This window comes from Scyliorhinus canicula, chromosome 11 (genome assembly GCF_902713615.1).
Source record: "Scyliorhinus canicula chromosome 11, sScyCan1.1, whole genome shotgun sequence".
NCBI lineage: Eukaryota > Metazoa > Chordata > Chondrichthyes > Carcharhiniformes > Scyliorhinidae > Scyliorhinus > Scyliorhinus canicula.
The window spans coordinates 105804932-105825753 of NC_052156.1; the positions used below are offsets into that span (position 1 = coordinate 105804932).

At 45.8% G+C, this 20822-nt stretch overlaps 1 protein-coding gene across 1 annotated transcript in view; it reads left to right on the top strand.

Moving 5' to 3' along the window:
* Nucleotides 1–20822, top strand: part of ints13 (integrator complex subunit 13) — a 106727-nt gene that overhangs the window by 27637 nt on the left and 58268 nt on the right. Inside the window, exons 2-3 of the mRNA XM_038810978.1 lie at nt 10460–10534; nt 18684–18886. Of these exons, the coding sequence (XP_038666906.1) occupies nt 10460–10534; nt 18684–18886 (278 nt within the window). The remainder of the gene's footprint in view (nt 1–10459; nt 10535–18683; nt 18887–20822) is intronic.

The following is a 20822-nucleotide window of genomic DNA, read 5'->3' on the forward strand; positions in this document are numbered from 1 at the left end:
AACGGGGGACGAGACATGGATGCCCCCTTTCCCCACTGTTATTTGCACTGGCTATATAGCCGTTGGCAATTGCTCTGAGAGCCTCGAGGGGCTGGAAAGGACTGGTCTGTGGGGGGGGGTGGGGGGGGGGAGGCGGGGGGTTGGAGCGTAGGGTTTCGCACTATCTGGATGACCTGCTTTTGTACGTTTCGGACCCAATAGAGGGGCTGGGAGAATCATGAACAAGGATTCCCAAGTCCCTTTGTGCTTCTGATTTCCCCATTTAGAAAATAGTCTATGGGTAATTTCCTCTTTCCAAAGTGCATAACCTCACTTTTCCACATTGTATTTCATCTGCCACTTCATTGCCCACTCTCCTAGCCTGTCCAAATCCTTCTGCAGCCCCCTTGCTTCTTCAATACTATCTGTCCCTCTACAGATCTTTGTATCATCTGCAAACTTAGCAACAGTGCATTCAGATCCTTCTTCCAGATCATTAATGTATTTTGTGAAAAGTTGTGTCCCAGCACAGAACCCTGAGGCACACCACTTGTCACCAGCTGCCATCTTGAAAAATACCCTTTTATCCCCACTCTGCGCCTTCTGCCAGTCAGCCAATCCTCTGTCCATGCCAGGATCTTACCCTTAACACCATGGGCTCTTAACTTATTTAACAATCTCCTTTGTAGCATCTTGTCAAAAGCCTTCTGGAAATCTATATAAATCATGTCCACTGGTTCTCCTTTGTCTAACTTCCTTCAAAGAAGTTCTTCAAAGAACTCCAACAGATTTGTCAGACATGACCTACCTTTGACAAAGGTAAACAGGGGTGTTACATTAGCCACTTTCCAGTCCTCTGGGACCCTTCCTGCTGCCAATAATTCCTGAAATATCACCACCAATACCTCCTCAATCTCCTCAGCTATCTCTTTTAGAACCCTGGGGTGTAGTCCATCCAGTCCAGGTGACTTATCCACCTTTAGACCTTTCAGTTTCCCCAGAACCTTCTCCTTGGTGAAGACTACTGACGAATGCAATGTTGCATGTGTATCTCCACCCATATCTCTCCTGATATGATTGCAAATGGCAGGCAGAAGAAATGCTGTATGAAGACAGTAGAGTTTTCATTGTGGAATTACATTTTGCTTCATTAGTTTTTGAAGGGAGTGACTTTTGAGCTGGGAGTATTGTAGTGCTTTCCAGTAAACTCAATGGCTACCACTTGCATTAGCCTTATTAAGAAGTAATTCTTAATATTGCATTGGAAAGCAGCACAAAATGGCTTCAAAATCAAATATTAAAAAAATTGTGTGTTTTAGCTTTCCAGAAAGGAAAGAGAAAATTCATAAACACAGGGAAAGATTTATTTTTATTGCGAAAGCTTTATTTTTGCCGAATTTGTGTAGTCGATGATCATCTGGTCCTGAGAAACAGGATGGTTGGCGAATCACTGCACAACGTACTATGTGTTGGTGGCATCTTTGGTCAATTCTTCAATTAAAGCTGGAGGATAGATGCTTTATTTTCTTGTGGACAGTGCAAAGCCAATCAACTAATCATTTTGTTTGTGAAACAGCAGTTTAGGACTGTTGGTTGTAGGAAAATGGTTAGATTTGTAATCAACCAGTATAGATGCAATTAAAATGTCAACAAAGCAACCACTTTATTTTTAATTCAGTGGTGAGAGGTGGATGTGAGCATTGCCCAATTCTAGAGGAGGTGATGTTGAGCTCCTGCCTTGAATGGTTGGGCAGCAATTCCTTTAGTTTAGTCACTCAATTAGACTATGGAGGATTACTGGCTCAGAAACATAACCACCATACCACATGTTCACCTGTAACATCTGTTACAGATACAAAATACAGTTTACAAATGTTTACTCAAAATTTAACCAATTAAGGACTGTTTAATTGTTCACTGAAACAGTGCTCTGTAGCTGATAAACAGGTTATTAATCTTCCACTGTAGTATTGCGAACCTGGATCAGACCACGGCAGTAACTAGGATACTGGACAGAAACCCCAATATTTTGTTTTAATTTTGAAAGACTGAGGAAAGGATGCCTCACTCCCAGAGTGATTTCACTCACTTTGGGCAGCACAAGTGAATAGCACTGTGGCTTCACAGCGCCAGGGTCCCAGGTTCGATTCCCCGCTAGGTCACTGTCTGTGGAGTGGTGTGTGCGTGGGTTTCCTCCGGGTGCTGCGGTTTCCTCCCACAGTCCAAAGATGTGCAGGTTAGGTGGATTGGCCATGCTAAATTGTCCTTAGTGACCAAACAAAAAAGGTTAGGGGGGGGGTTATTGGGTTGCGGGGATGGGGTGGAAGTGAGGGCTTAAGTGGGTCGGTACAGACTCGATGGGCCGAAAATAAATTCTAAAATAGGGATATGGGATATCAAAACAAGCTTCATTGCGAATGCAGTATTAAAACATCATCAAGGTGACAAAAAAAGCTTGCAATTACCCCTTAAACAATATTAATCAGTACAGTGAGACAATGACCCTTAACTGCTATCTTTATTCCCATTCGAACAACAAAACCATCTCAACTCCATTTTAAATACAGTTAGCAGACCCAGACATACCTGCTTAAGAGATGTTCTTTGAGACTGTGTTTTTAGACCGGAATCCTGTCAGAACAATGCAGGATCTCGAACTGATGGCTTCAGAAACTCTTCATGGTTTGACTTTCAGAAAAAACTGAACAAACTCTGCCTTTTACTCCAGATCTTCCCATTAGTTACATATCTTACTAACTGAACGCAAAGGTTCACAAATTAACTCAGGCTTTTAACCTTTACTGCACCAAATACATGTAACCCAATATATCTGAAATTCCTACAAAAATTGCTACTAATTGTTTCTTTTGAAAGTCCATGTTAGTATCAAAGGAAAACTTTCAGATGCCTCTGATGGTGTATGTACTATTTATGGCTAAACCTTTATATTGAGATCTGTAATTGGGTGAAAATATCCATTCATTGCTTCCTAATATAATTGACCTCAAGATCCCAGAACTACCAAATGTTTTAGTATTTGCTTTGTAATTTAAATTAATCAGATAATTCAGATCATCCCCCTGTAAAATCCTGAGCTTCACATGTTTGTCCAGTTATTTTATTCCAGTAGTCGCTACTTATGAATTTCTAGTATCCTCTATATTAAACCAAAATAAGCACCTCAATCCCCACAAATGCTTTCAAATTCTGCAAGCTACACGAGTCAACTGCAACAACAAGAGATAAAACATCAGGACAATGTGGTTTGGGATGTGTTGCCATCTTCCTCGCTCATTTTCCTAAAAAAGGAGGTCTTGAGAAGAATATTCTGTTGAGGGTGGATAACGTTTTTTTTAAAAGTATTTTTATACTACAAATTTTCAACATGTTCACAATTCAAAAACAGCCCCAAACAAACAAAAAAAGACTCCCAAACTCCCCCCCCCCCCCCCACACACGAACCCGTCCCCCGTCAACAGTCAACGGTAACCAACTCCCGAAAGTGCATGAAGAACAAACCCCAATAATTATAGAACCCTTCCTTCGACCCCCCCTCAGCTCAAATTTCACCTTTTCCATGCTCAAAAGCTCCAGCATGTCTCCCTGCCCCGCCGAGGCACAGGGTGGAGAAGCTGACCTCTATCCTAACAAGATCCGATCAGTGAGGCTGGAAATCTTTCCAGCTTCGTGCAGGACCAAAACATATGAACATGGTTCGCGGGGCCTCTCTCACATCGCTGTTAGACATCCTCCATTCTCTCGAACAGCCGGCTCATTCTTGATTTCATGAGGTCAGCTTTATCAGCCCCAGTCTTGCACACAAAGTCAATGCATTCGCCCTCTGCAGCACCTTACACCACAGTCCCTCTTCCAGCACCACCCCCAGCTCTTCCTCCAGCAATGAGGGGGCTGGCACTATCAGAAAGTTCAGGAAAATCTTCCTCGCAAAGTCCCGCACCTGCATATACCTAAGCCCTTCGCCCTGTGCCAACCCATACTTCTCTCCCAGCTCCTCTAAACTCATAAATTGCCCCCCAAAGAACAAATCCTTCATTTCCTTAATCCCCCTCTCATCCCATCCCCGAGACCCCTGGTTCCCCCTAATCGGCATCCCCCCTGACAGGACACTCAGCTTAAAGTGCTGACTAAATTACCCCCAATCTTCAATGTGGCCACCACCACCGGACTCACTGAGTATATTCTTGGGGCCATCAGGAGTAGCGCCATTGCCAGCACGCACACCCCTGATGCCCTACAAGAGCCTGTCTCCATCTTTACCCTCCGAGCTCCCTCTCCTTGCTCTAATCTTGCTCTACATTCGTCACCCAATAGTAATGCAGAAAGTTTGGGAGGCCAGCTGCCATCTCTGCAGTACCCTCCCGATCCTGGCCACCTTTCTCCTCCTCCCCCCCCCCCCCCCCCCCCCCCCCCCCCCCCCCCCGCAAAAACAAACCCGGTGAATCAGCCTGTCCGCCCCCTGAAGAAGGACTTAGGCAAAAAGGCCAGAAGACATTGAAACAAAACAGGAATTGTGGCAAAACATTCATTTTAATTGCCTGCACGTGGCCCGCTAACGACAGAGGGAGATTGTCCCACCTCAGCCTTCACCCTCCCCACCAAGCTAGTGAAATTAAACTTCTGAAACCCTGCCCAGACCCGGGCCACCTGCACCCCCAAATACCTACATGCTCAGCTTTGGAAATATACAACAGCAGATCATCAGCAAATAGGGACAACGCCCCCTCACTATCTCCTTCCACAAGCCCAAACTCCTCAACGCAATGACCATGGGCTCTATAGCCACTGCAAACAGAAGGGGCATGGGACAACCCTGCCTTGTACCCCGGTGTAGTGCGAAATACTCTAAATTCGTGCTGGTAGTGCAGGCACTCGCCATTGGCTCCTTATACAGCGACTGCACCATGCCACAAACCTCGGCCCAATCCCAAATCTCTCCAGTACCGGCATCAAATAACTCCACTCTACCCAATCTTTTCCGCGTCCCTCCGTCTCCCTTCCATCTGCCGGGGAAAGGGCAACATTCAACAACCTCCTCGCATTCGAGAACAATTGTCTTCACTTCACAAGCCCCTTTGAACTTTAACGCCAAAACCTTTGCCAGTATCTTAGCATCTACATTCAGCAGAGAGACGGGCCTATGCGACCCACACTCCAGCGGTTCCATGCCCTCCTTTAACAACAATGAGATAGAAGCCTGCCCCATTGTTTGCAGCAAGTCACCCCTACCCATCACATCCTCAAACATTCCCACCATCAACAACGCCAACTTGTCCTTAAACTTCTGATAAAATTCGACCGGGAGCCCATCAGGCCCCACTGCTTTCCCTGCCTGTATCCTCCCAATCACCTTCTGCTCCCCCACTGGCTCCTCCAACCTTGTCCTATCTTCCTCTCCCAACCTCGGATACACAAGCTAATCCAGAAATTCCCTCATCCCCCGCTCCCCCTCAGGGGCTCTGACCTATATAGGTCCCTATAAAATTCCTCAAATACTTTATTAATCTGCTCCAGAGCCACCACCAACTTCCCCGCCTTATCCCATATCTCCTTCGCCGCAGCATCCCTTCGGAGCTGATCAGCCAGCATATGTCCTGCTTTCTCCCCATACTTATAAACAGCCCACCTCGCCCTTCTCAGCTGGCGCACTGCTTTCTCCCGTGGGCAATAGGTTGTACCTAGTCTGCAGCTCCTTCCTCTTTGCCAGGATACCAAGTCCGTGACCCTGCATACCTCCCATCCATCTCCAAAATCTCCTCTATCAGTCTTTTGACGTTCCTCCCTCTCCATCTTAGCCTTGAATGAGATCACCATTCGGGATGGCACCCAGCATTCTCTTCACAAACGCTGCATCGTCCTAGTTGGGGCCATTACGCTCACCAGTGCCACCAACCTCCCCTCTAACGCACCCGTAACTATCGCGTACCTGCCCCCCGATCAGCCACCAAGTCTCCATCTGAAACCCCACCTCGCCCGCCAATACCGCTACATCCCCCCCACCCTCTCAAGCCCTACTGTAAAACCCCGAATGAATCATCTGACTAGCCCAACTCTTTTTTTTTAAATGTATTTTATTACAAACATGTATCAAAGCAGGTTACAGCCAATAAACTCCCCGGGAAACATACTTCCCAACAATCAACTATACAGTCTGGACAGATTTCTCCCCTTTTTCACCCCCCCCACCACCCACCCCCCTGTGATGAACAGTTCCTCAAACATGGTCACAAACATCCCCCACCCTTTCTCAAATCTCCCTGCTGAGCCCCTTAACTCATACTTTATCTTCTCCAAACGTAGAAAGTCGTACAGGTCACCCAACCCAGGTGGCAATGTCGATCGCCACTCCAGCAAAATTCGCCGCCGTGCGATCAGAGGCAAAGGCCACAACATCGGCCTTCCTCCTCTCCATGAGCTCCGGCTTTTCTGAAACTCCAAATATCGCCACCAAAGGGGCCAGGTCCACCTACTCCTCCACTGCCCCGGCAAAGACCGCTAACACTCCCTCCCAGAATCTTCCCTATTTATCAACCCCAAAACTTGTGCACGTGATTCGCTGGCCCCTGCCCACACCTCTCACACTCGTCTGCTACCCCCTCAAAGAACCCACTCATTTTCGCCCGAGTCATATGCACCCTGTGCACCACCTTAAACTGTATCAGGCTCATCCTTGCACAAGAGGAGGTCCCATTCACCCTTCGCAGTGCCTCACTCCATACTCTCCAATTGATCCCCCTCCCACCTCCGCTTCCTATTTCTCCTTGATCTTCACCACCCGCTCGCCTCCATGCTCCCTCAGCCACTTGAATATATATATCCCCAATTCTTCCGTCCCCTTACATTTCCGGAAGCAGCAGTCACTCCAGAAGGGTGTATCCCGGAAACCTAGGGAACCCCCTCCAAATCTTTCACGCAAAGTCCCTAATCTGCAGATACCTGAAATCACTACCCCTCGGCAGCTCTACCCTCTCCCTTAGCTCCTCCAGACTGGTGAATCCTTCCTCCAAATAAAAATCCCTCACCTTGACCAGCCCCACTTCCCTCCACCTCCTGTGTACGCTATCCAGCGGGGTGAATGAGGAAGAAGCAGTGCTCCAAAAGCTAGTGATTCGAGACTTTAACCTGGTGTTGCAAGTTCGGCAACACAAAACCACCCCCTGCTGCCTCTATGGCAGGGTCCTCCCCACCCTCGGCACCTTCCCAGTCCATACAAAGTCCAAGATGATCGTGACCACTTTCCGAAAAAAGACCTTTGGTGTAAAGATCGGGAGATACTGAAAGATAAGCAAGAACCTTGGCAGAATATTCATTTTCACCACTTGGACCCTCCCCGCCAACGTTAAGTGCATTGTATCCCACCTCCTAAGATCCTCCCTGGCCTTCTTCACCAGCTTCGTTAAGTTTCACATATGGAGCCCCGTCCATTCCCTCTCTACCTGAATCCCCAAAAACCTAAACCTATCCTTCGCTACCGTAAATGGCATCGTCCCGAAATTATCCCGCTGTGCCAGCTCATTCACCGGGAATACCTCGTTTTTCCCTACATTCAGCTTGTACCCTGAGAACCCTCCAAACCTCCCCAGCAGGCCCATAATCCTTCCCATACTCTCTAATGGATTTGAAGCATACAGCAAAAGATCATCGGCATAGAGCGACACCTAATGCTCCCTCTGTCCCCTCATAATCCCCTGCCACTCTGCCGACCCCCTGAGAGCCATCGGCAATGGCTCTATGGCCAGCACAAACAGCAGCAGGGACCCTGTGTAAGGCAAAGCTTTGTGAGCTCATATCATTCGTCCTCGCCCTTGGTGCCACATACTGCAACCGCACCCATGCCACAAATCTCGGCCCAAACCCAAACCTTCGAGCAAGTACACTCCATTCCACCCGATTTATAAAACCTTCTCCGCGTCCATGGACATCACTACCTCCGGTACCAGAGCCCCCAATGGATTCATTACCACATTCAACAGTCGTCTTATGTTATTCACAAGCTGCCTGCCCTTCACAAAGCCTGTTTAATCTTCTGCAACCTCCCCGGACAGTCTTCCATCCTCCCCGCCAGCAACTTGGTCAATACTTTCACATCTGTGTTCAATAGTGATATGAGTCTATACTACCCACATTCCACCGGATCCTTCTCTTTTTTGGGATTAGTGTGATTACTGCCTGCATCTTCGTCCCCAGCAACTCCTCCTTCCCCAGGCTCCAACACCACGTCCCCACGTATCTTCAATATTTCCCTGGACTCAGCCTGCTTCCGCAGCTGGTGCGCCAGCATGCGGCTCGGCTTCTCCCCATACTCGTATTGCACCCCCCTTGCCCCTCGCAGTTGCCCTACTGCCCTCCCCATTGTCAGCCTGTCAGACCGCCCCAGCAACTTTTTCCTCCTCGCCAATCCCTCCACGGTGGACACCCTTGAATATTCCCTGTCCACCTCCACTATCTCGCTCACTAGACGGATGTGGTCCGTCCTCCTTTCCTTATCCGCAAGAGCTCATCTCTTCCTGATCCTCACCTGATCTATCACCCTCAAATGGGTCTCCTGCAGCATCACCTCATCGGCCTTGAAGCTTTTCAAATGTGTGGAAACTCTCGATCTGTTCAACAGCTCCCCTAACGTCACTATTCTGACCCTTCGCACCTCGCAGGCCCATCGAAACCCGGTCAACCATGCCCCAATGCCTGCCCCGCCACATTCTCGCTCACCAGCCAACCTTTGCTTGCTAGTGCGGAAGCCCTTGCGCGAGCCCCCCTCTCCCAGTTCCCTCCTCAGTATCCTGGCCCCGAAAAAACAGTGCAAAACTGCGCCCCCAGAAAAAAGACACAAACCCAAAGCCCAATAAGCTTGTAAACAACTATAAACTAAGGTAAACTACACTCCCCCGTTCAAAAAACCTCACAAAAATCATACAAACCCTCCATCAAATACAAAACGAGAAACAGAGAAACAGAGAAAAAGAGAGATAAAGACAAAGCACAGTCCCCCTCCCCTCAACCCAAGTCACAGTCCCATCTATCATTTTAGCCCCAGTCCTTTGGCCTTCATGATCGCTTCCACCATCTCAAAATAAAAATCCCTCAAGTTGTGCGTCACTCTCAGCTTCACAGGATAGACCACTCCACACCTCATGCCATTGCTGCACAGTGCCTCCTTCACCCACCTTCTCCCCATCTCTGTCAAGTCTTGGTATATTCGTATATCAATGCCATCTCACCTCACCTCTTGGCTCTGCGTCGCCCAATCCAGGACCTCCTTCACGTGGAACTTATGGAAGCAGATTATGGCCGCCCTTGGTGGCTCATTTGCTTTTGGCTTTGGCCTGAGAGAGCGATGTGCCCTGTCCAACATGTATTGGGAGAATCTTCTTCCCCCCCCCCCCCACTAACTCAGCCAACATTCTTTCGAAGTACTCAGTCGGCCTCTGTCCCTCCACTCCCTCCGGCAGGCCTACTATCTGTAGATTTTGCTGCCTTGACCTCTTCTCCAGGGCCTCCACTTTAGCTCTTGAGCCTTTTGTTGGCCTCCGATACCTTCTGGAGCTCCTCGCCCATCGAAGTGAGCTGGTCACTGTGTTGCGACAGAGCCTCCTCCACCCCCTTCAGCTTCTCTCCTTGTTCCCGTATCTCGGCCAATGTCTTTGATATGGGGCAATTGCCTCCTTCACCCACTCTTTCATCGCGCCCATCATCTCCCTCCGCAGCGCCTCTATGTGCTTGCCGAACTGCTTCTCAAATTCCCCGCCATCACCTCGGTTAGAGTTTCCATTGTGAGGGGAGTGGTCCCACGTGGCCCCACCCAGCGACCCACCTTTCTTCCTGCCGGACTCACCAACTGACTCGACGGCGGACTTTCGCTCGTCCCCTTGTTTCCAGTGCCCTTCTTTTGGGTCTTCTACATCGCGCACCTTCCTTATACCTTCCCACACCAGCTCATTCAAATCTACCCCCGAAATCGGGCATAAAACTCAAAAAACAGCTTCAAGCAGGAGCCACCTAACATGCGACCTCCACCTACATGCTGTCGCTGGAAGTCCGGTGGATACTTGTTAATGGAATATTTACTCAAATATTGGAAAGGTGGTCGACACAATTATTTCAATTATTGGAATGATTTCTCTATAAAATGTGATTTCAGCCATTTATTTAACAATGGGGCATGTGGGTCCCATTCATTCTTGGGATATTGTAATCTCCATTGCAATGCAGTGATCACTAATTCTGTAAAATAATGCAGCTCTTGTAAATCTGTCCAGCTAGTTTGGATTAAACCTATTGCAGACAGTTCGTGCAGCTATTTAGTGATCATCTTTTTTCAAAATAGATCGGATTATAATGGTGTATCAACCATGTTCGGTGAAGAACTTACTGCATTTTGTAAACCCCGTTTTAAAGCACTTTTAAAAGTCACTTCAAATATTTGTGTTTCGCTCTTTCATACCTAATTTGGATTTTATTTCAGGTGAATTTCATAGTCAGTGATTCAAGAGCACATACTCTGAACTCTTGGGGACAAGAAGATCAGAACCTACAGGAGGTAGAACAATTTTGTTTTGCTTTTGGAGTGGGGAATAAATTGTTGCAATCAATTGCATTGACTTACATAGTCCTACATTTTTATGGTTGATTTTCAAACAATTGTTTCTTGTGCACAGGACATATCTGGGCAATTTTCCACATTGCTGAGCAAATGCCAGTGTCATAGCTGTACTGGAGCAGCTTGGCTAGGCGCACGACAAGTTCCGAAGCACAAGGCTTCAGTACTATTGTCGGAATACTGTCTGGGCCCTTGGCTTTTGCAGTATCCAGTGCCTTCAGCCATTTCTGATATCAGATGGGGTGAATCAAATTGGGTGAAGACTGCCATCTGTGAAGCTGGGACCTCAGCAGTAGGCCGAGATGGATCATCCACTTGGCACCTCTGGCTGCAGATTGTTGCAAATGTTTTAGCCTTTTATTTTGCACAGATATGCTGGGCTCTTCCATCATTGAGGATGGGTATATTTGTGGATCCTCCTCTTCCAGTGAGTTGTTTAATTGTCTGCCACCATTCATGGCTGGATGTGGCAGGTGCACACAACTGACACAGATTTGCAGTCTTCCCACAAAATACTCCCGTCCTAACTGGCCTAATACTCACGTTATCCTGATCAGGATATTCTTTCACTCGACAACCACATTCAAAGTTGTGGGCCTTCCTGTAACTTCTTAATCCAAGGAACTTTATACAGAAAACCTCTGTTGTCAAGTCGCCTTCACTGCAGGTTAGTGGATGCAATCCACTAAGTTTTTTGTTTTTAAAGATTATTGGATATTATAAGAAGGAAATATGTGAAAAATGTTGCTGTTTTGTGTAATACAGTCCCACTGCTGATAGTGGGTGTACAGTGAAAAAGCGTTACTTAAGCTGTTCAATATCAATCTGATAAATTTAATGCTGCAATATTGACAACTATATGTTAACTTTAGTTTATCATGATTCGGCTATTCCTTTGTAGATGTAATATTTCTTATTTTAGAATTTTCCTTCAGTAGGTATATTCAGGCACTTAGTAGTCCTGCCAAATCCAGTCATGAATGGTGTTTGGGGGGGGGGGGTTTACTCCATCCTTAATGATGGGGTAGCCCAGGACTCTTGCAAAAATAAGGCTGAAATATTGGTAACTATTTTCGGCCAGGAACAGTGAATGGATGTGCCCATCATCACAGATGCTAATCTCCAGCTAACGCAATTCACTCCGAGTGATAACAAGAAACAGCTGGAGGCACTGAATAGCGCAAAGGCTGTGGTCCCTGTCAGCATCCGAGCTGTAGCACTGAAGACTTGTGCTCCAGAATTAGCTGTGCCCCCAGCCAAGCTGCTTGAGTACAGGAACAGTGTGGAAAATTACCCAGCTATGTCCTAGTCACCAAAGTGTCTCCGCTGGTTGGAGTTGCTGGAACTCCTGCAGCAGTGTTCTAGGGTGAACCATTTTTAACTGCATCATTAATGACCTTCCCTCCATCATAAGGATAAGAAGTGGGATATTGACTGATGATTGCGCAATTTTCAGTACCATTCGCAATTCCTGATGTATCAAAGCTGTCCTTGCCTACAGGTAAGACAATCTGGGCAATATGGGCGGCACAGTAGCACAAGTGGATAGCACTGTGGCTTCACAGGTTTAACTCCCCGCTGGGTCACTGTCTGTTTGGAGTCTGCACGTTCTCCCCGTGTCTGCGTGGGTTTCCTCCGGGCGCTCCGGTTTCCTCCCACAGACCAAAGACGTTATGGGGATAGGGTGGTAGTGAGGGCTTAAGTGGGTACCGGTGCAGACTCGATGGGCCGAATCCTGCACTGTGTGTTCTATGTTCATGCAGGCTTGGCCTGCTAAATGAAAAATGATATTTGCACCAGACAATGACCATCTTCAACAAGAGCTAATCTAACCATTTCCCCATGACATTAACATCACTGAATTTCTCACCATCAACATCCTGGGGGTTACCACTGACCCAGAACTTTTAACAGAACAAGCCATATACATACAGTGGTGAGTAACTCACCTCATGGCTCAGCAAAACCTGTCCCCATCTGCAAGGCACAAGCCAGGACTGTGAATATTCTCTACTTGCCTGGCTGAGTGCAGCTCTAAATACACTCCAGATGCTCAACCTTATCCAGGACAAAGCAGCTTGCTTGATTGACGCCCTATCCACCACCTTAAATATTCATTCTCTCCACCACTGACACACTGTGGCAGCAGTGTCTAACATCTACATGATGCAGTATAACAACTTGTGAAGCCTCCTTTGACAGCACCTTTCAAACCCGGGACCTGTAGCAAGTAGAACCTGTAGAAGCAGATTCATGGAAACACCACCACCTGCAAGCTCCCCTCCAAGCCACACACCATCCTGGCTTGGAAATATATCGCTGTTCCTTTCCTTCACTGTACCTGGGTCAAAAAGCTAGGACTCCCAAACAGCACTGTGGTGTATCTATGCTACATGGACTGCAGAGGTTCAAGGACACTCGGGGATAGGTATCTAATACTGGCCTTGCCAGCAACCCTCGCATGCTATGAGGATATGGAAGAAAATATTCAGAATTAAAGCAAAATGCATAAATGCTCACAGAAACAGTGGTCTGCTCGTATTGATTAGAGCTGAAATAAATTGTGAGCATTTCACATTGCTATTAGGAAGACTTTTTTAAGAAAAAAGGTACAATTACAACTAAGCTTCCAATCTATGCAGTTCTTTCGCTTACCACCATCAACCATAAAAACATTCTGTAGCCAATTACAAAGTTGATGCCCTCAGACATTCTGGGTAGAAAGGTGTTTTATAGGTAGCTTGTACTCCTTTACCTAGTGATCTTGAATCAGCTCTGGTGTCAGAATGCAGCTTGCACTGCTCTGCATTGACTGCAATAACAATGTAGAATTCCCTAAGTTAAGTCCAAAGTGCATATTAACTAGCAGATAATCTTTCACTCTGGTCAGCGCTATTATAACGGTACTTTACATAGAACATAGAACAATACAGCGCAGTACAGGCTCTTTGGCCCTTGATGTTGCGCCGACCTGTGAAACCAATCTAAAGCCCATCTACACTATTCTATTATCATCCATATGTTTATCCAATGACCATTTAAATGCCCTTAATGTTGGCAAGTCCACTACTGTTGCAGGCAAGACATTCCACGCCCGTACTACTCTGAGTAAAGAACCTACCTCTGACATCTGTCCTATATCTATTGTTGCTCATTCTGGGTGAGTGTGCTTTACACTCAATTGGCTCTGTTTTATTCCTATCTTTATGATACTGCCACAAGATTCAAGTTCAAGTTCAGATCAATGACTCAATACACCAGTTAGTAAGTTCAAACAAGACACGTTTATTATTACACAGTTATTTACTGCTCATGCACATAATACTAAGACTAAACTGTTCCTACCACTACTAGGCCAATACTTATCTGGAATAAGGGTACTGCCGGATCAGGGAACAATGGCCTCTTGCTTTGTCCTGGATCCGCAGACTTCCAGTTGGTGTGGACTAAAGGGGTCAGGAGTGTCTACTCTCATAGCGTGCATTGTATGACACTTACTTGTCGGTGTAGCAATTGGCCAGGCCTCTCCTTCTCACGTCCAAGTTCCTGGAGAGCTGCTGCAAAGGTGTTCTGCTGGGAGGGCCGGTTAAGGGAGAGAGCTGGGGTCGGGGTCTCTGTCTTATACTGTTTTGGGTTTCGCGCCCATCTGGGCGGACCCTCTATAAACTTCCAATCGATTGGGTCTCTTCCCAATCGATTGATTTGAATTTCCCCAATAACGGGGCTGTTCCTCGATCACTGGGCGGTTCTTTCTACCTTGTTTGTGTCCTTTTGTTTCAGACTCCACTAGCGCCGGGATGTCTGACCTGCTATAGAATGTTTCAATCTCTTCTAATTGTTGTGTCCATTTTGCCTGTGAATCACCGGGAATCGCTCAATTAATTTGCGCAGCTTGTTAGTTTCTATGCTGTCTGGTTTCTTCACAGACAGAATCCACAGAGAGGTTCTGCAATCTGCTTGCCTCTCTGTCATTGTCCAATTTTCCCTGCATGCAACTCAATGTTCCATTTTATGTCGGGAAGCGGCCAGCTTCGGTGGCTACACTATCTCCCCTCAATTTAAAGCTATTTCCCTCGTGCTAGCCATCACCATCCGAGGAAAAAGGCTCTCGCTGTCCACCCTATCCTCTGATCATCTTGTATGCCTCAGGCTGTACAATCTTTTGCACCTCCTTCGCTTCACTTGGGCTTTCCTTTACCACTTTAACAAACCCCAATGTCTTATCCTGTTTTACCACATCAGCCTTCCCAGTGCTTTTATTCAACCACCACTGTGACTTTACATGGCCTAGTTTATTACAGTGAAAACATTTGAAACTTTTCTTTTCTTTTCCACCCTCCTGGATTTCTTTTTTTAATCCGAGGTACACTCTCCTTATTATCTCCCATTAGATTATCGTTACCACTTGGGTATTTCTCATGTCCCCTGTTTCTATCCTTCACAAACTGAAACTGATGTCGGAAACCAAGCTTTGATTTATGAACTAATTCATAGCCATCTGCCATTTCTGCTGCTAACCTTGCAGTTTTAACCCTCTGCTCTTCCACACGAGTTCTCATTACATGAAGAAGTGAATTTTTAAACTCCTCCAAAAGTATAATTTCTCTGAGAGCTTCTTACGTTTGGTCTATTTTCAAAGCCCTTTTCCACCTATCAAAATTACTCTGTTTGAGCCTTTCAAACTCCATGTATGTTTGACCAAATTATTTCCTCAAATTTCTAAACTTCTGTCTGTAGGCTTCAGGCACTAGTTCATATGCACCCAAGATGGATTTTTTTCATCTGCTCATACGTCCCAGATACCTCCTCCAGTAGTGATGCAAACACGTCACTAGCCCTACCTACCAGCTTTGTTTGAATCAGTAATACCCACATGTCCTGTGGCCATTTCATTTGTTTAGCCACCTTCTCAAATGAAATGAAAAAGGCTTCCACCTCCTTCTCGTCAAACCTTGGCAATGCTTGGTCATATTTAAATAGATCCCCACCAAGCCTTCGACTTTGGCACTCTTTCTCTCTATCCTCATCACTATCATCCAACTGTATGTTTCCCTTTACTCTGCCAATTTTAACTGACTTTCATGGCCATGTCTGCCAATTTTAACTGATGGTCATGTTTCAAGGCCATTTTCTGAAGTTCAAACTCTCTCTCTTTATCTTTTTTTCCCTGATCTGTACCTCCCTTTTTCTTTCTTTTGTTCTGCTGGGGCTATTCCTTTCTCTTCTCCTTTCTTCTCTCTCCTTTTCTTTTTCCACTCTATCCCTTTCTCTTTCCGCTCTCTTTTTCCTCTCTTTCGTATTCAAGCTGCTTTAATTCTTTCTCATGTTCAAGTTGCTTAATCTGCAACTGGATCTTTGCCATTTCTAATGAGTTAGACTGTATCTCGGGCAACTTTAAATGCTTACGTTTCAGCTTTCAAAAAAAAAGTTTCTTGAATTGACCCAGTGATAGTGAAGGAATGGCAATATAATTCCAAGTCAGAATGGTGCGCAAGTTGATGGGAACTTGGGGTGTTCCCATGCTTCTGCTACCTTTTCCTTTCCATGTGGCAGAACCTGCTGGTTTGGAGGTTCTAGTTGAGTCATTGAGGTTTACAGCATGAAAACAGGCCCTTCGGCCCAACTTGTCCATGCTGCCTAGTTTTTACCACTAAGCGAGTCCCAATTGCCCGCATGTGGCCCAAAGAGTATTGTCCACTGTCCTTACTCTCTGTCTCCTTTAGTTCTGTCTAAGGAGCCTTGGTGAGTTGCTATAGCACCTCCTGTAGGTGGTGCACACTACCACTATTGCGCCAGTGGTAGAGAGAGTGAATGTTTAAGGTGGTGGCTGTTTAAGGTGGTGGCTGGGATACAGGTTAAGCTGATAGCGCGCTCCATTAAATTGGTGAAGAGAGGAGTATTTTGTTGTATTTAACGCTATCCAATTACTGCAGCCAACCAGAAGAAACCTTTAATTTCCTACTGGTAATTCTGCTTTGTGCATCTCACATTCTATTGTGGAAGACATTTGTACATTTTAGCATTTTAAAAGAACTGTTATTCAGGGACACAAAAGGTCTTAAATTGATTCTGTACCATGTATAAAAGTGTTCAGTATCTTGACATTGTTATGGTACTGTTTCTACCTTGATTAATAACGGGAAGGTGGTTAAGTGGCAGAATTAATTGCTATTTGTAAATGTATGGGTTCATTAATGAATGCACGGTATTGTTAAAGGCAACAGTGTTTTACTAACTTTTTTTTAATAAATTTAGATTAGCCAATTATTTTTTCCAATTAAGAGGCAATTTAGCGTGGCCAATCCACCTACTCTGCACATTTTTGGGTTGTGGGGGCGAAACCCACGCAGACACGGGGAGAACGTGCAAACTTCACACGGACAGTGACCCAGAGCCGGGATCGAACCTGGGACACCAGCGCCGTGAGGCGGTTGTGCTAACCACTAGGCCACCGTGCTGCCCGTGTTTTACTAACTTGATCAAATTCTTTAATGGAGAAGTGAAGGTATTTGCAGAGCGTCACTTGATTGCTGTGTATATGAACTTTCAGGCCTTTGATAAAGTGCCACATATGGGGACATAGCCTATCATGTCGATATGAAATTGGCCAGTGCCAAAAAGAACAAGAACGTGTGTTTCTTCACTGGAGTTAAGTGGTGTTCTCCAAAGATTGATATGAAGCACTGCTTTTATTATGTATTAATGACCTGAACTTGGGTATTCAAGGCAAAATTTCAAAGTTTGCGATGATAAACTTGGACATGCAATAAACAATGACAAGGATAGTAACAGATTTCGAGAGGACATTCGTGGACTGGTTAAATTATGAGGCATGCGAGGGTACAAATTTAGCACACAGAAGATTTTGGTAAGAAAATTGGGAGGCAATATGAACCAAGTGAAAGAGCAAATTAGTGCAGAGGCAGGAAACCTGAAAGTGAAGCAGAAAATGTTGTAAGTACTCAGCTCTGATGAAAGGTTATTCATCTGAAACATGAACTAAATTTTAAAAGACGTGCGGGAACAGACATCTGGGGATGCATGAAAGCAAGTCATCGAAGGTGGCAGGACAAGTTGAGAATAATAAGATAAATGAATCTTGGATTTGTGAAAACGATTAGAATACGAAAACAAGGAAGTTGGCTAAAACTTTGGGTTAGGTCCCAAGTGGAGCCTCTGATGCTAGGCACCACACTCTAGGAAAAATGTCACGGCCTTGGAAATAGTGAGGAAGGCATTGACCAGAGAAGTACCAGAGATATGGGTCTTCAATTATAGGGTGAGACTGGAGAAACTGTGATTGTTGAAGGCGACACAGTGGCACAATGGTTAGCACTGCTGCCTCACAGCGCCAGGGACCCGGGGTAAGTTCCGGTATTGGCTGACTGTCTGTGTGGAGTTTGCATTTTCTCCCCATGTGCTTGGGTTTCCTCCGGGTGCTCCGGTTTCCCCCTTCAGTCCAAAGCAGTTTAGGTGGATTGGCTATTATAATTGCCCCTTAGTGTCCAAAAAGGTTCAATGGGCTTACTGGGTTACAGGGATAGGGTGGGGGTATAGGCCTAAGTAGGTGCTCTTTCAGAGCGCTGACGCAGACTCGATGGGCCAAATGGACTGTATGGATTCTATGATTCAATGTTTTCTTTGGAGCACAGATGTAGAAGAAGAGATTTGTTAGAGGTGTTCAAAACCATGAATAGTTTAGATAGAGTAAGGAGAAATAGTTTCCACTGACAGAAAGGTTGGTAACTAGAGGACACAGATTTGATATGATTGGTAGAAGAAACAGATCTGACATGAAGCAATTTTTTTTACGCAGCAAGTTTCAAAACAATTTCATGAATACTGAAATGGAGGAAAATTTGCAGTGCTATGGGGAAAAGGCAGGGGTGTGGGCCTAAAGTGAATGGCTCTACCACAGGGATGATGGACTGAACGGCTTCACTCTGCACTGTATCATTCTCTGTTTTTTATGATTTGGCTTCTGAATATACGTCACGTTTTTAGTCAAATAATCATTTTGAGGAGCTCAATTCAATATGTAAAAATCTTAATCTAAGCAGGCAATGATGGGATCCTATTTCTGTCACAGTTGATGGCAGCCTTGGCGGCTGTTGGACCTCCCAACCCACGCATGGACCCAGAATGCTGCAGCGTGCTGCATGGCTTAGTCGAAGCTGTGGAGGTCCTGTGTAAATGTACAGACTATCAGCATGAAGCTCGGACCACGTTAATGGAGAATGCAGACCGTGTCAGCAACAGGGGTCGAATCATCTGTATAACAAATGCCAAAAGGTGTGCTGCTTCATATTCCCTGTATCCTTCTCAATAATTATTCAGTAGTTTGAGCAGATATACTCTCTGCGATCCTATTAAATTGCAAATTTTAGTTGAATTGCATGAAAATGGTTGCTTTTCATTTCTGAGCTGATTGCACTCCAGTGCTTCAATTTTATTGGAACAAAATGTATTATGAACACGCAAAAGATTATTTATCTGCTTCAGATAAAATAGCTGCTTTCAGTTGTCTATTTGAGATGCATTTGAGGGTGGGGTATGAATCCTAATTTATGATCCATATTATTGTATATTCTACACACATTTTATATTTTTGTAATTTAGTCTTATTTAATGGTCTGGTTGTGCGGTTATGGAATAGTTCCATTGGTGATAATGGCCTAATTTATGAGTTTTTAAAAAAATATATTTTTATTCTCCTTTTTCACAATTTTTCTCCCGAATTTACACCCAACAACAATCAATAACCAACAACAAATATCTCAAACCCCATAACTAACAGCGATCCCACCATGCCCAGACATCAGCCCGCATGTTAACATAAACAAATGACAAAGAAAAAAAAGGAATCAGAGATTACCCATAGCCATCTTTAACATACATAGCCCCCCCCCCCCCCCCCCCCCCCCCCCAACTAATGTTCGATGTTATCCAGTTCTTGAAAGTGCATGATAAATAGTGCCCAGGACTTGTAGAACCCCTCCGAGGTTCCCCTCAGTTCGAACTTAACCTTCTCAAGGGTCAAGTATTCCAACTGGTCCCCTCGCCACGCCAGGGCACAGGGTGGAGAGGCCGCTCTCCATCCCAGCAGGATCCGCCTTCGGGCGATCAACGAGGCGAAGGCTATGATATCTGCCTCCGCACCCGTTTCCAACCCTGGCTGGTCTGACACCCCAAATATGGCCTCCCGGGGACCCGGGTCCAGCCTCACATGCAGTACCTTGGAAATTACGCTAAACACCTCCTTCCAGTACTCCCCAAGCTTTGGACAGGACCAAAACATATGAACGTGATTAGCGCCCCCCCCCCCCCCCCGCAACGTTCACACACATCTTCTACCCCTTCAAAGAATCGGCTCATCCTCGCCCTCGTGAGGTGTGCCCTGTACACCACCTTCAGCTGTATCAGCCCCAACCTCGCACACGAGGTGGAGGCATTCACTCTCCGGAGCACCTCACACCAGACCCCCTCCTCTATAACCTCTCCCAGCTCTTCCTCCCACTTCGCTTTGATCCCCTCCAGTGGTGCCTTATCCTTTTCCAACATAGCTCCGTATACCGCTGACACTGTCCCCTTCTCCAGTCCCCTTGCCGCCAGCACCTCCTCCAACAACGTGGAGGCCAGTTCCTCTGGGAAACTCTGTATCTCCTTCCTGGCAAAGTCCCGAACCTGCATATACCTAAACACTTCCCTAATTTATGAGTTAAAAGATCATTCTTTAAAACGTAACTCAATATTTATTAAACTACTTAAATGATGTGCAAATCAATTTAGTTGAGAAAAATATGCCAATGTTAGAATAAGTAATATTGTGGCTTGGGTGCAAAATTCAGCATTTTAATCAAAACTATTCTAGATTTATTTTGTCCTGACTCTCCCCTCTTGCACTGGCAGTATTTTGCCTTTCAGTCTACTGCCACCAACTCTTGACTCCACCGATCCGTTTTTTATTCTTTTATGGTGCTCTAGTACTCTTCGGGAGGGTTTAAACTAATTTGGCAGGGGAATGGGAACCGGATTTGTAGTCCAGCAACTAAGGAAGCCGATATTCAGGATGCCAAAGCGTGTAGTGAGGCAGCGGGGAAGGTAACACTGACAAAGGAGAGTACGTAGATGGGTTGAAGTGTATACTTCAACGCAAGAAGCATCAGGAATAAGGTGGGTGAACTTAAGGCATGGATCGGTACTTGGGACTACGATGTGGTGGCCATCA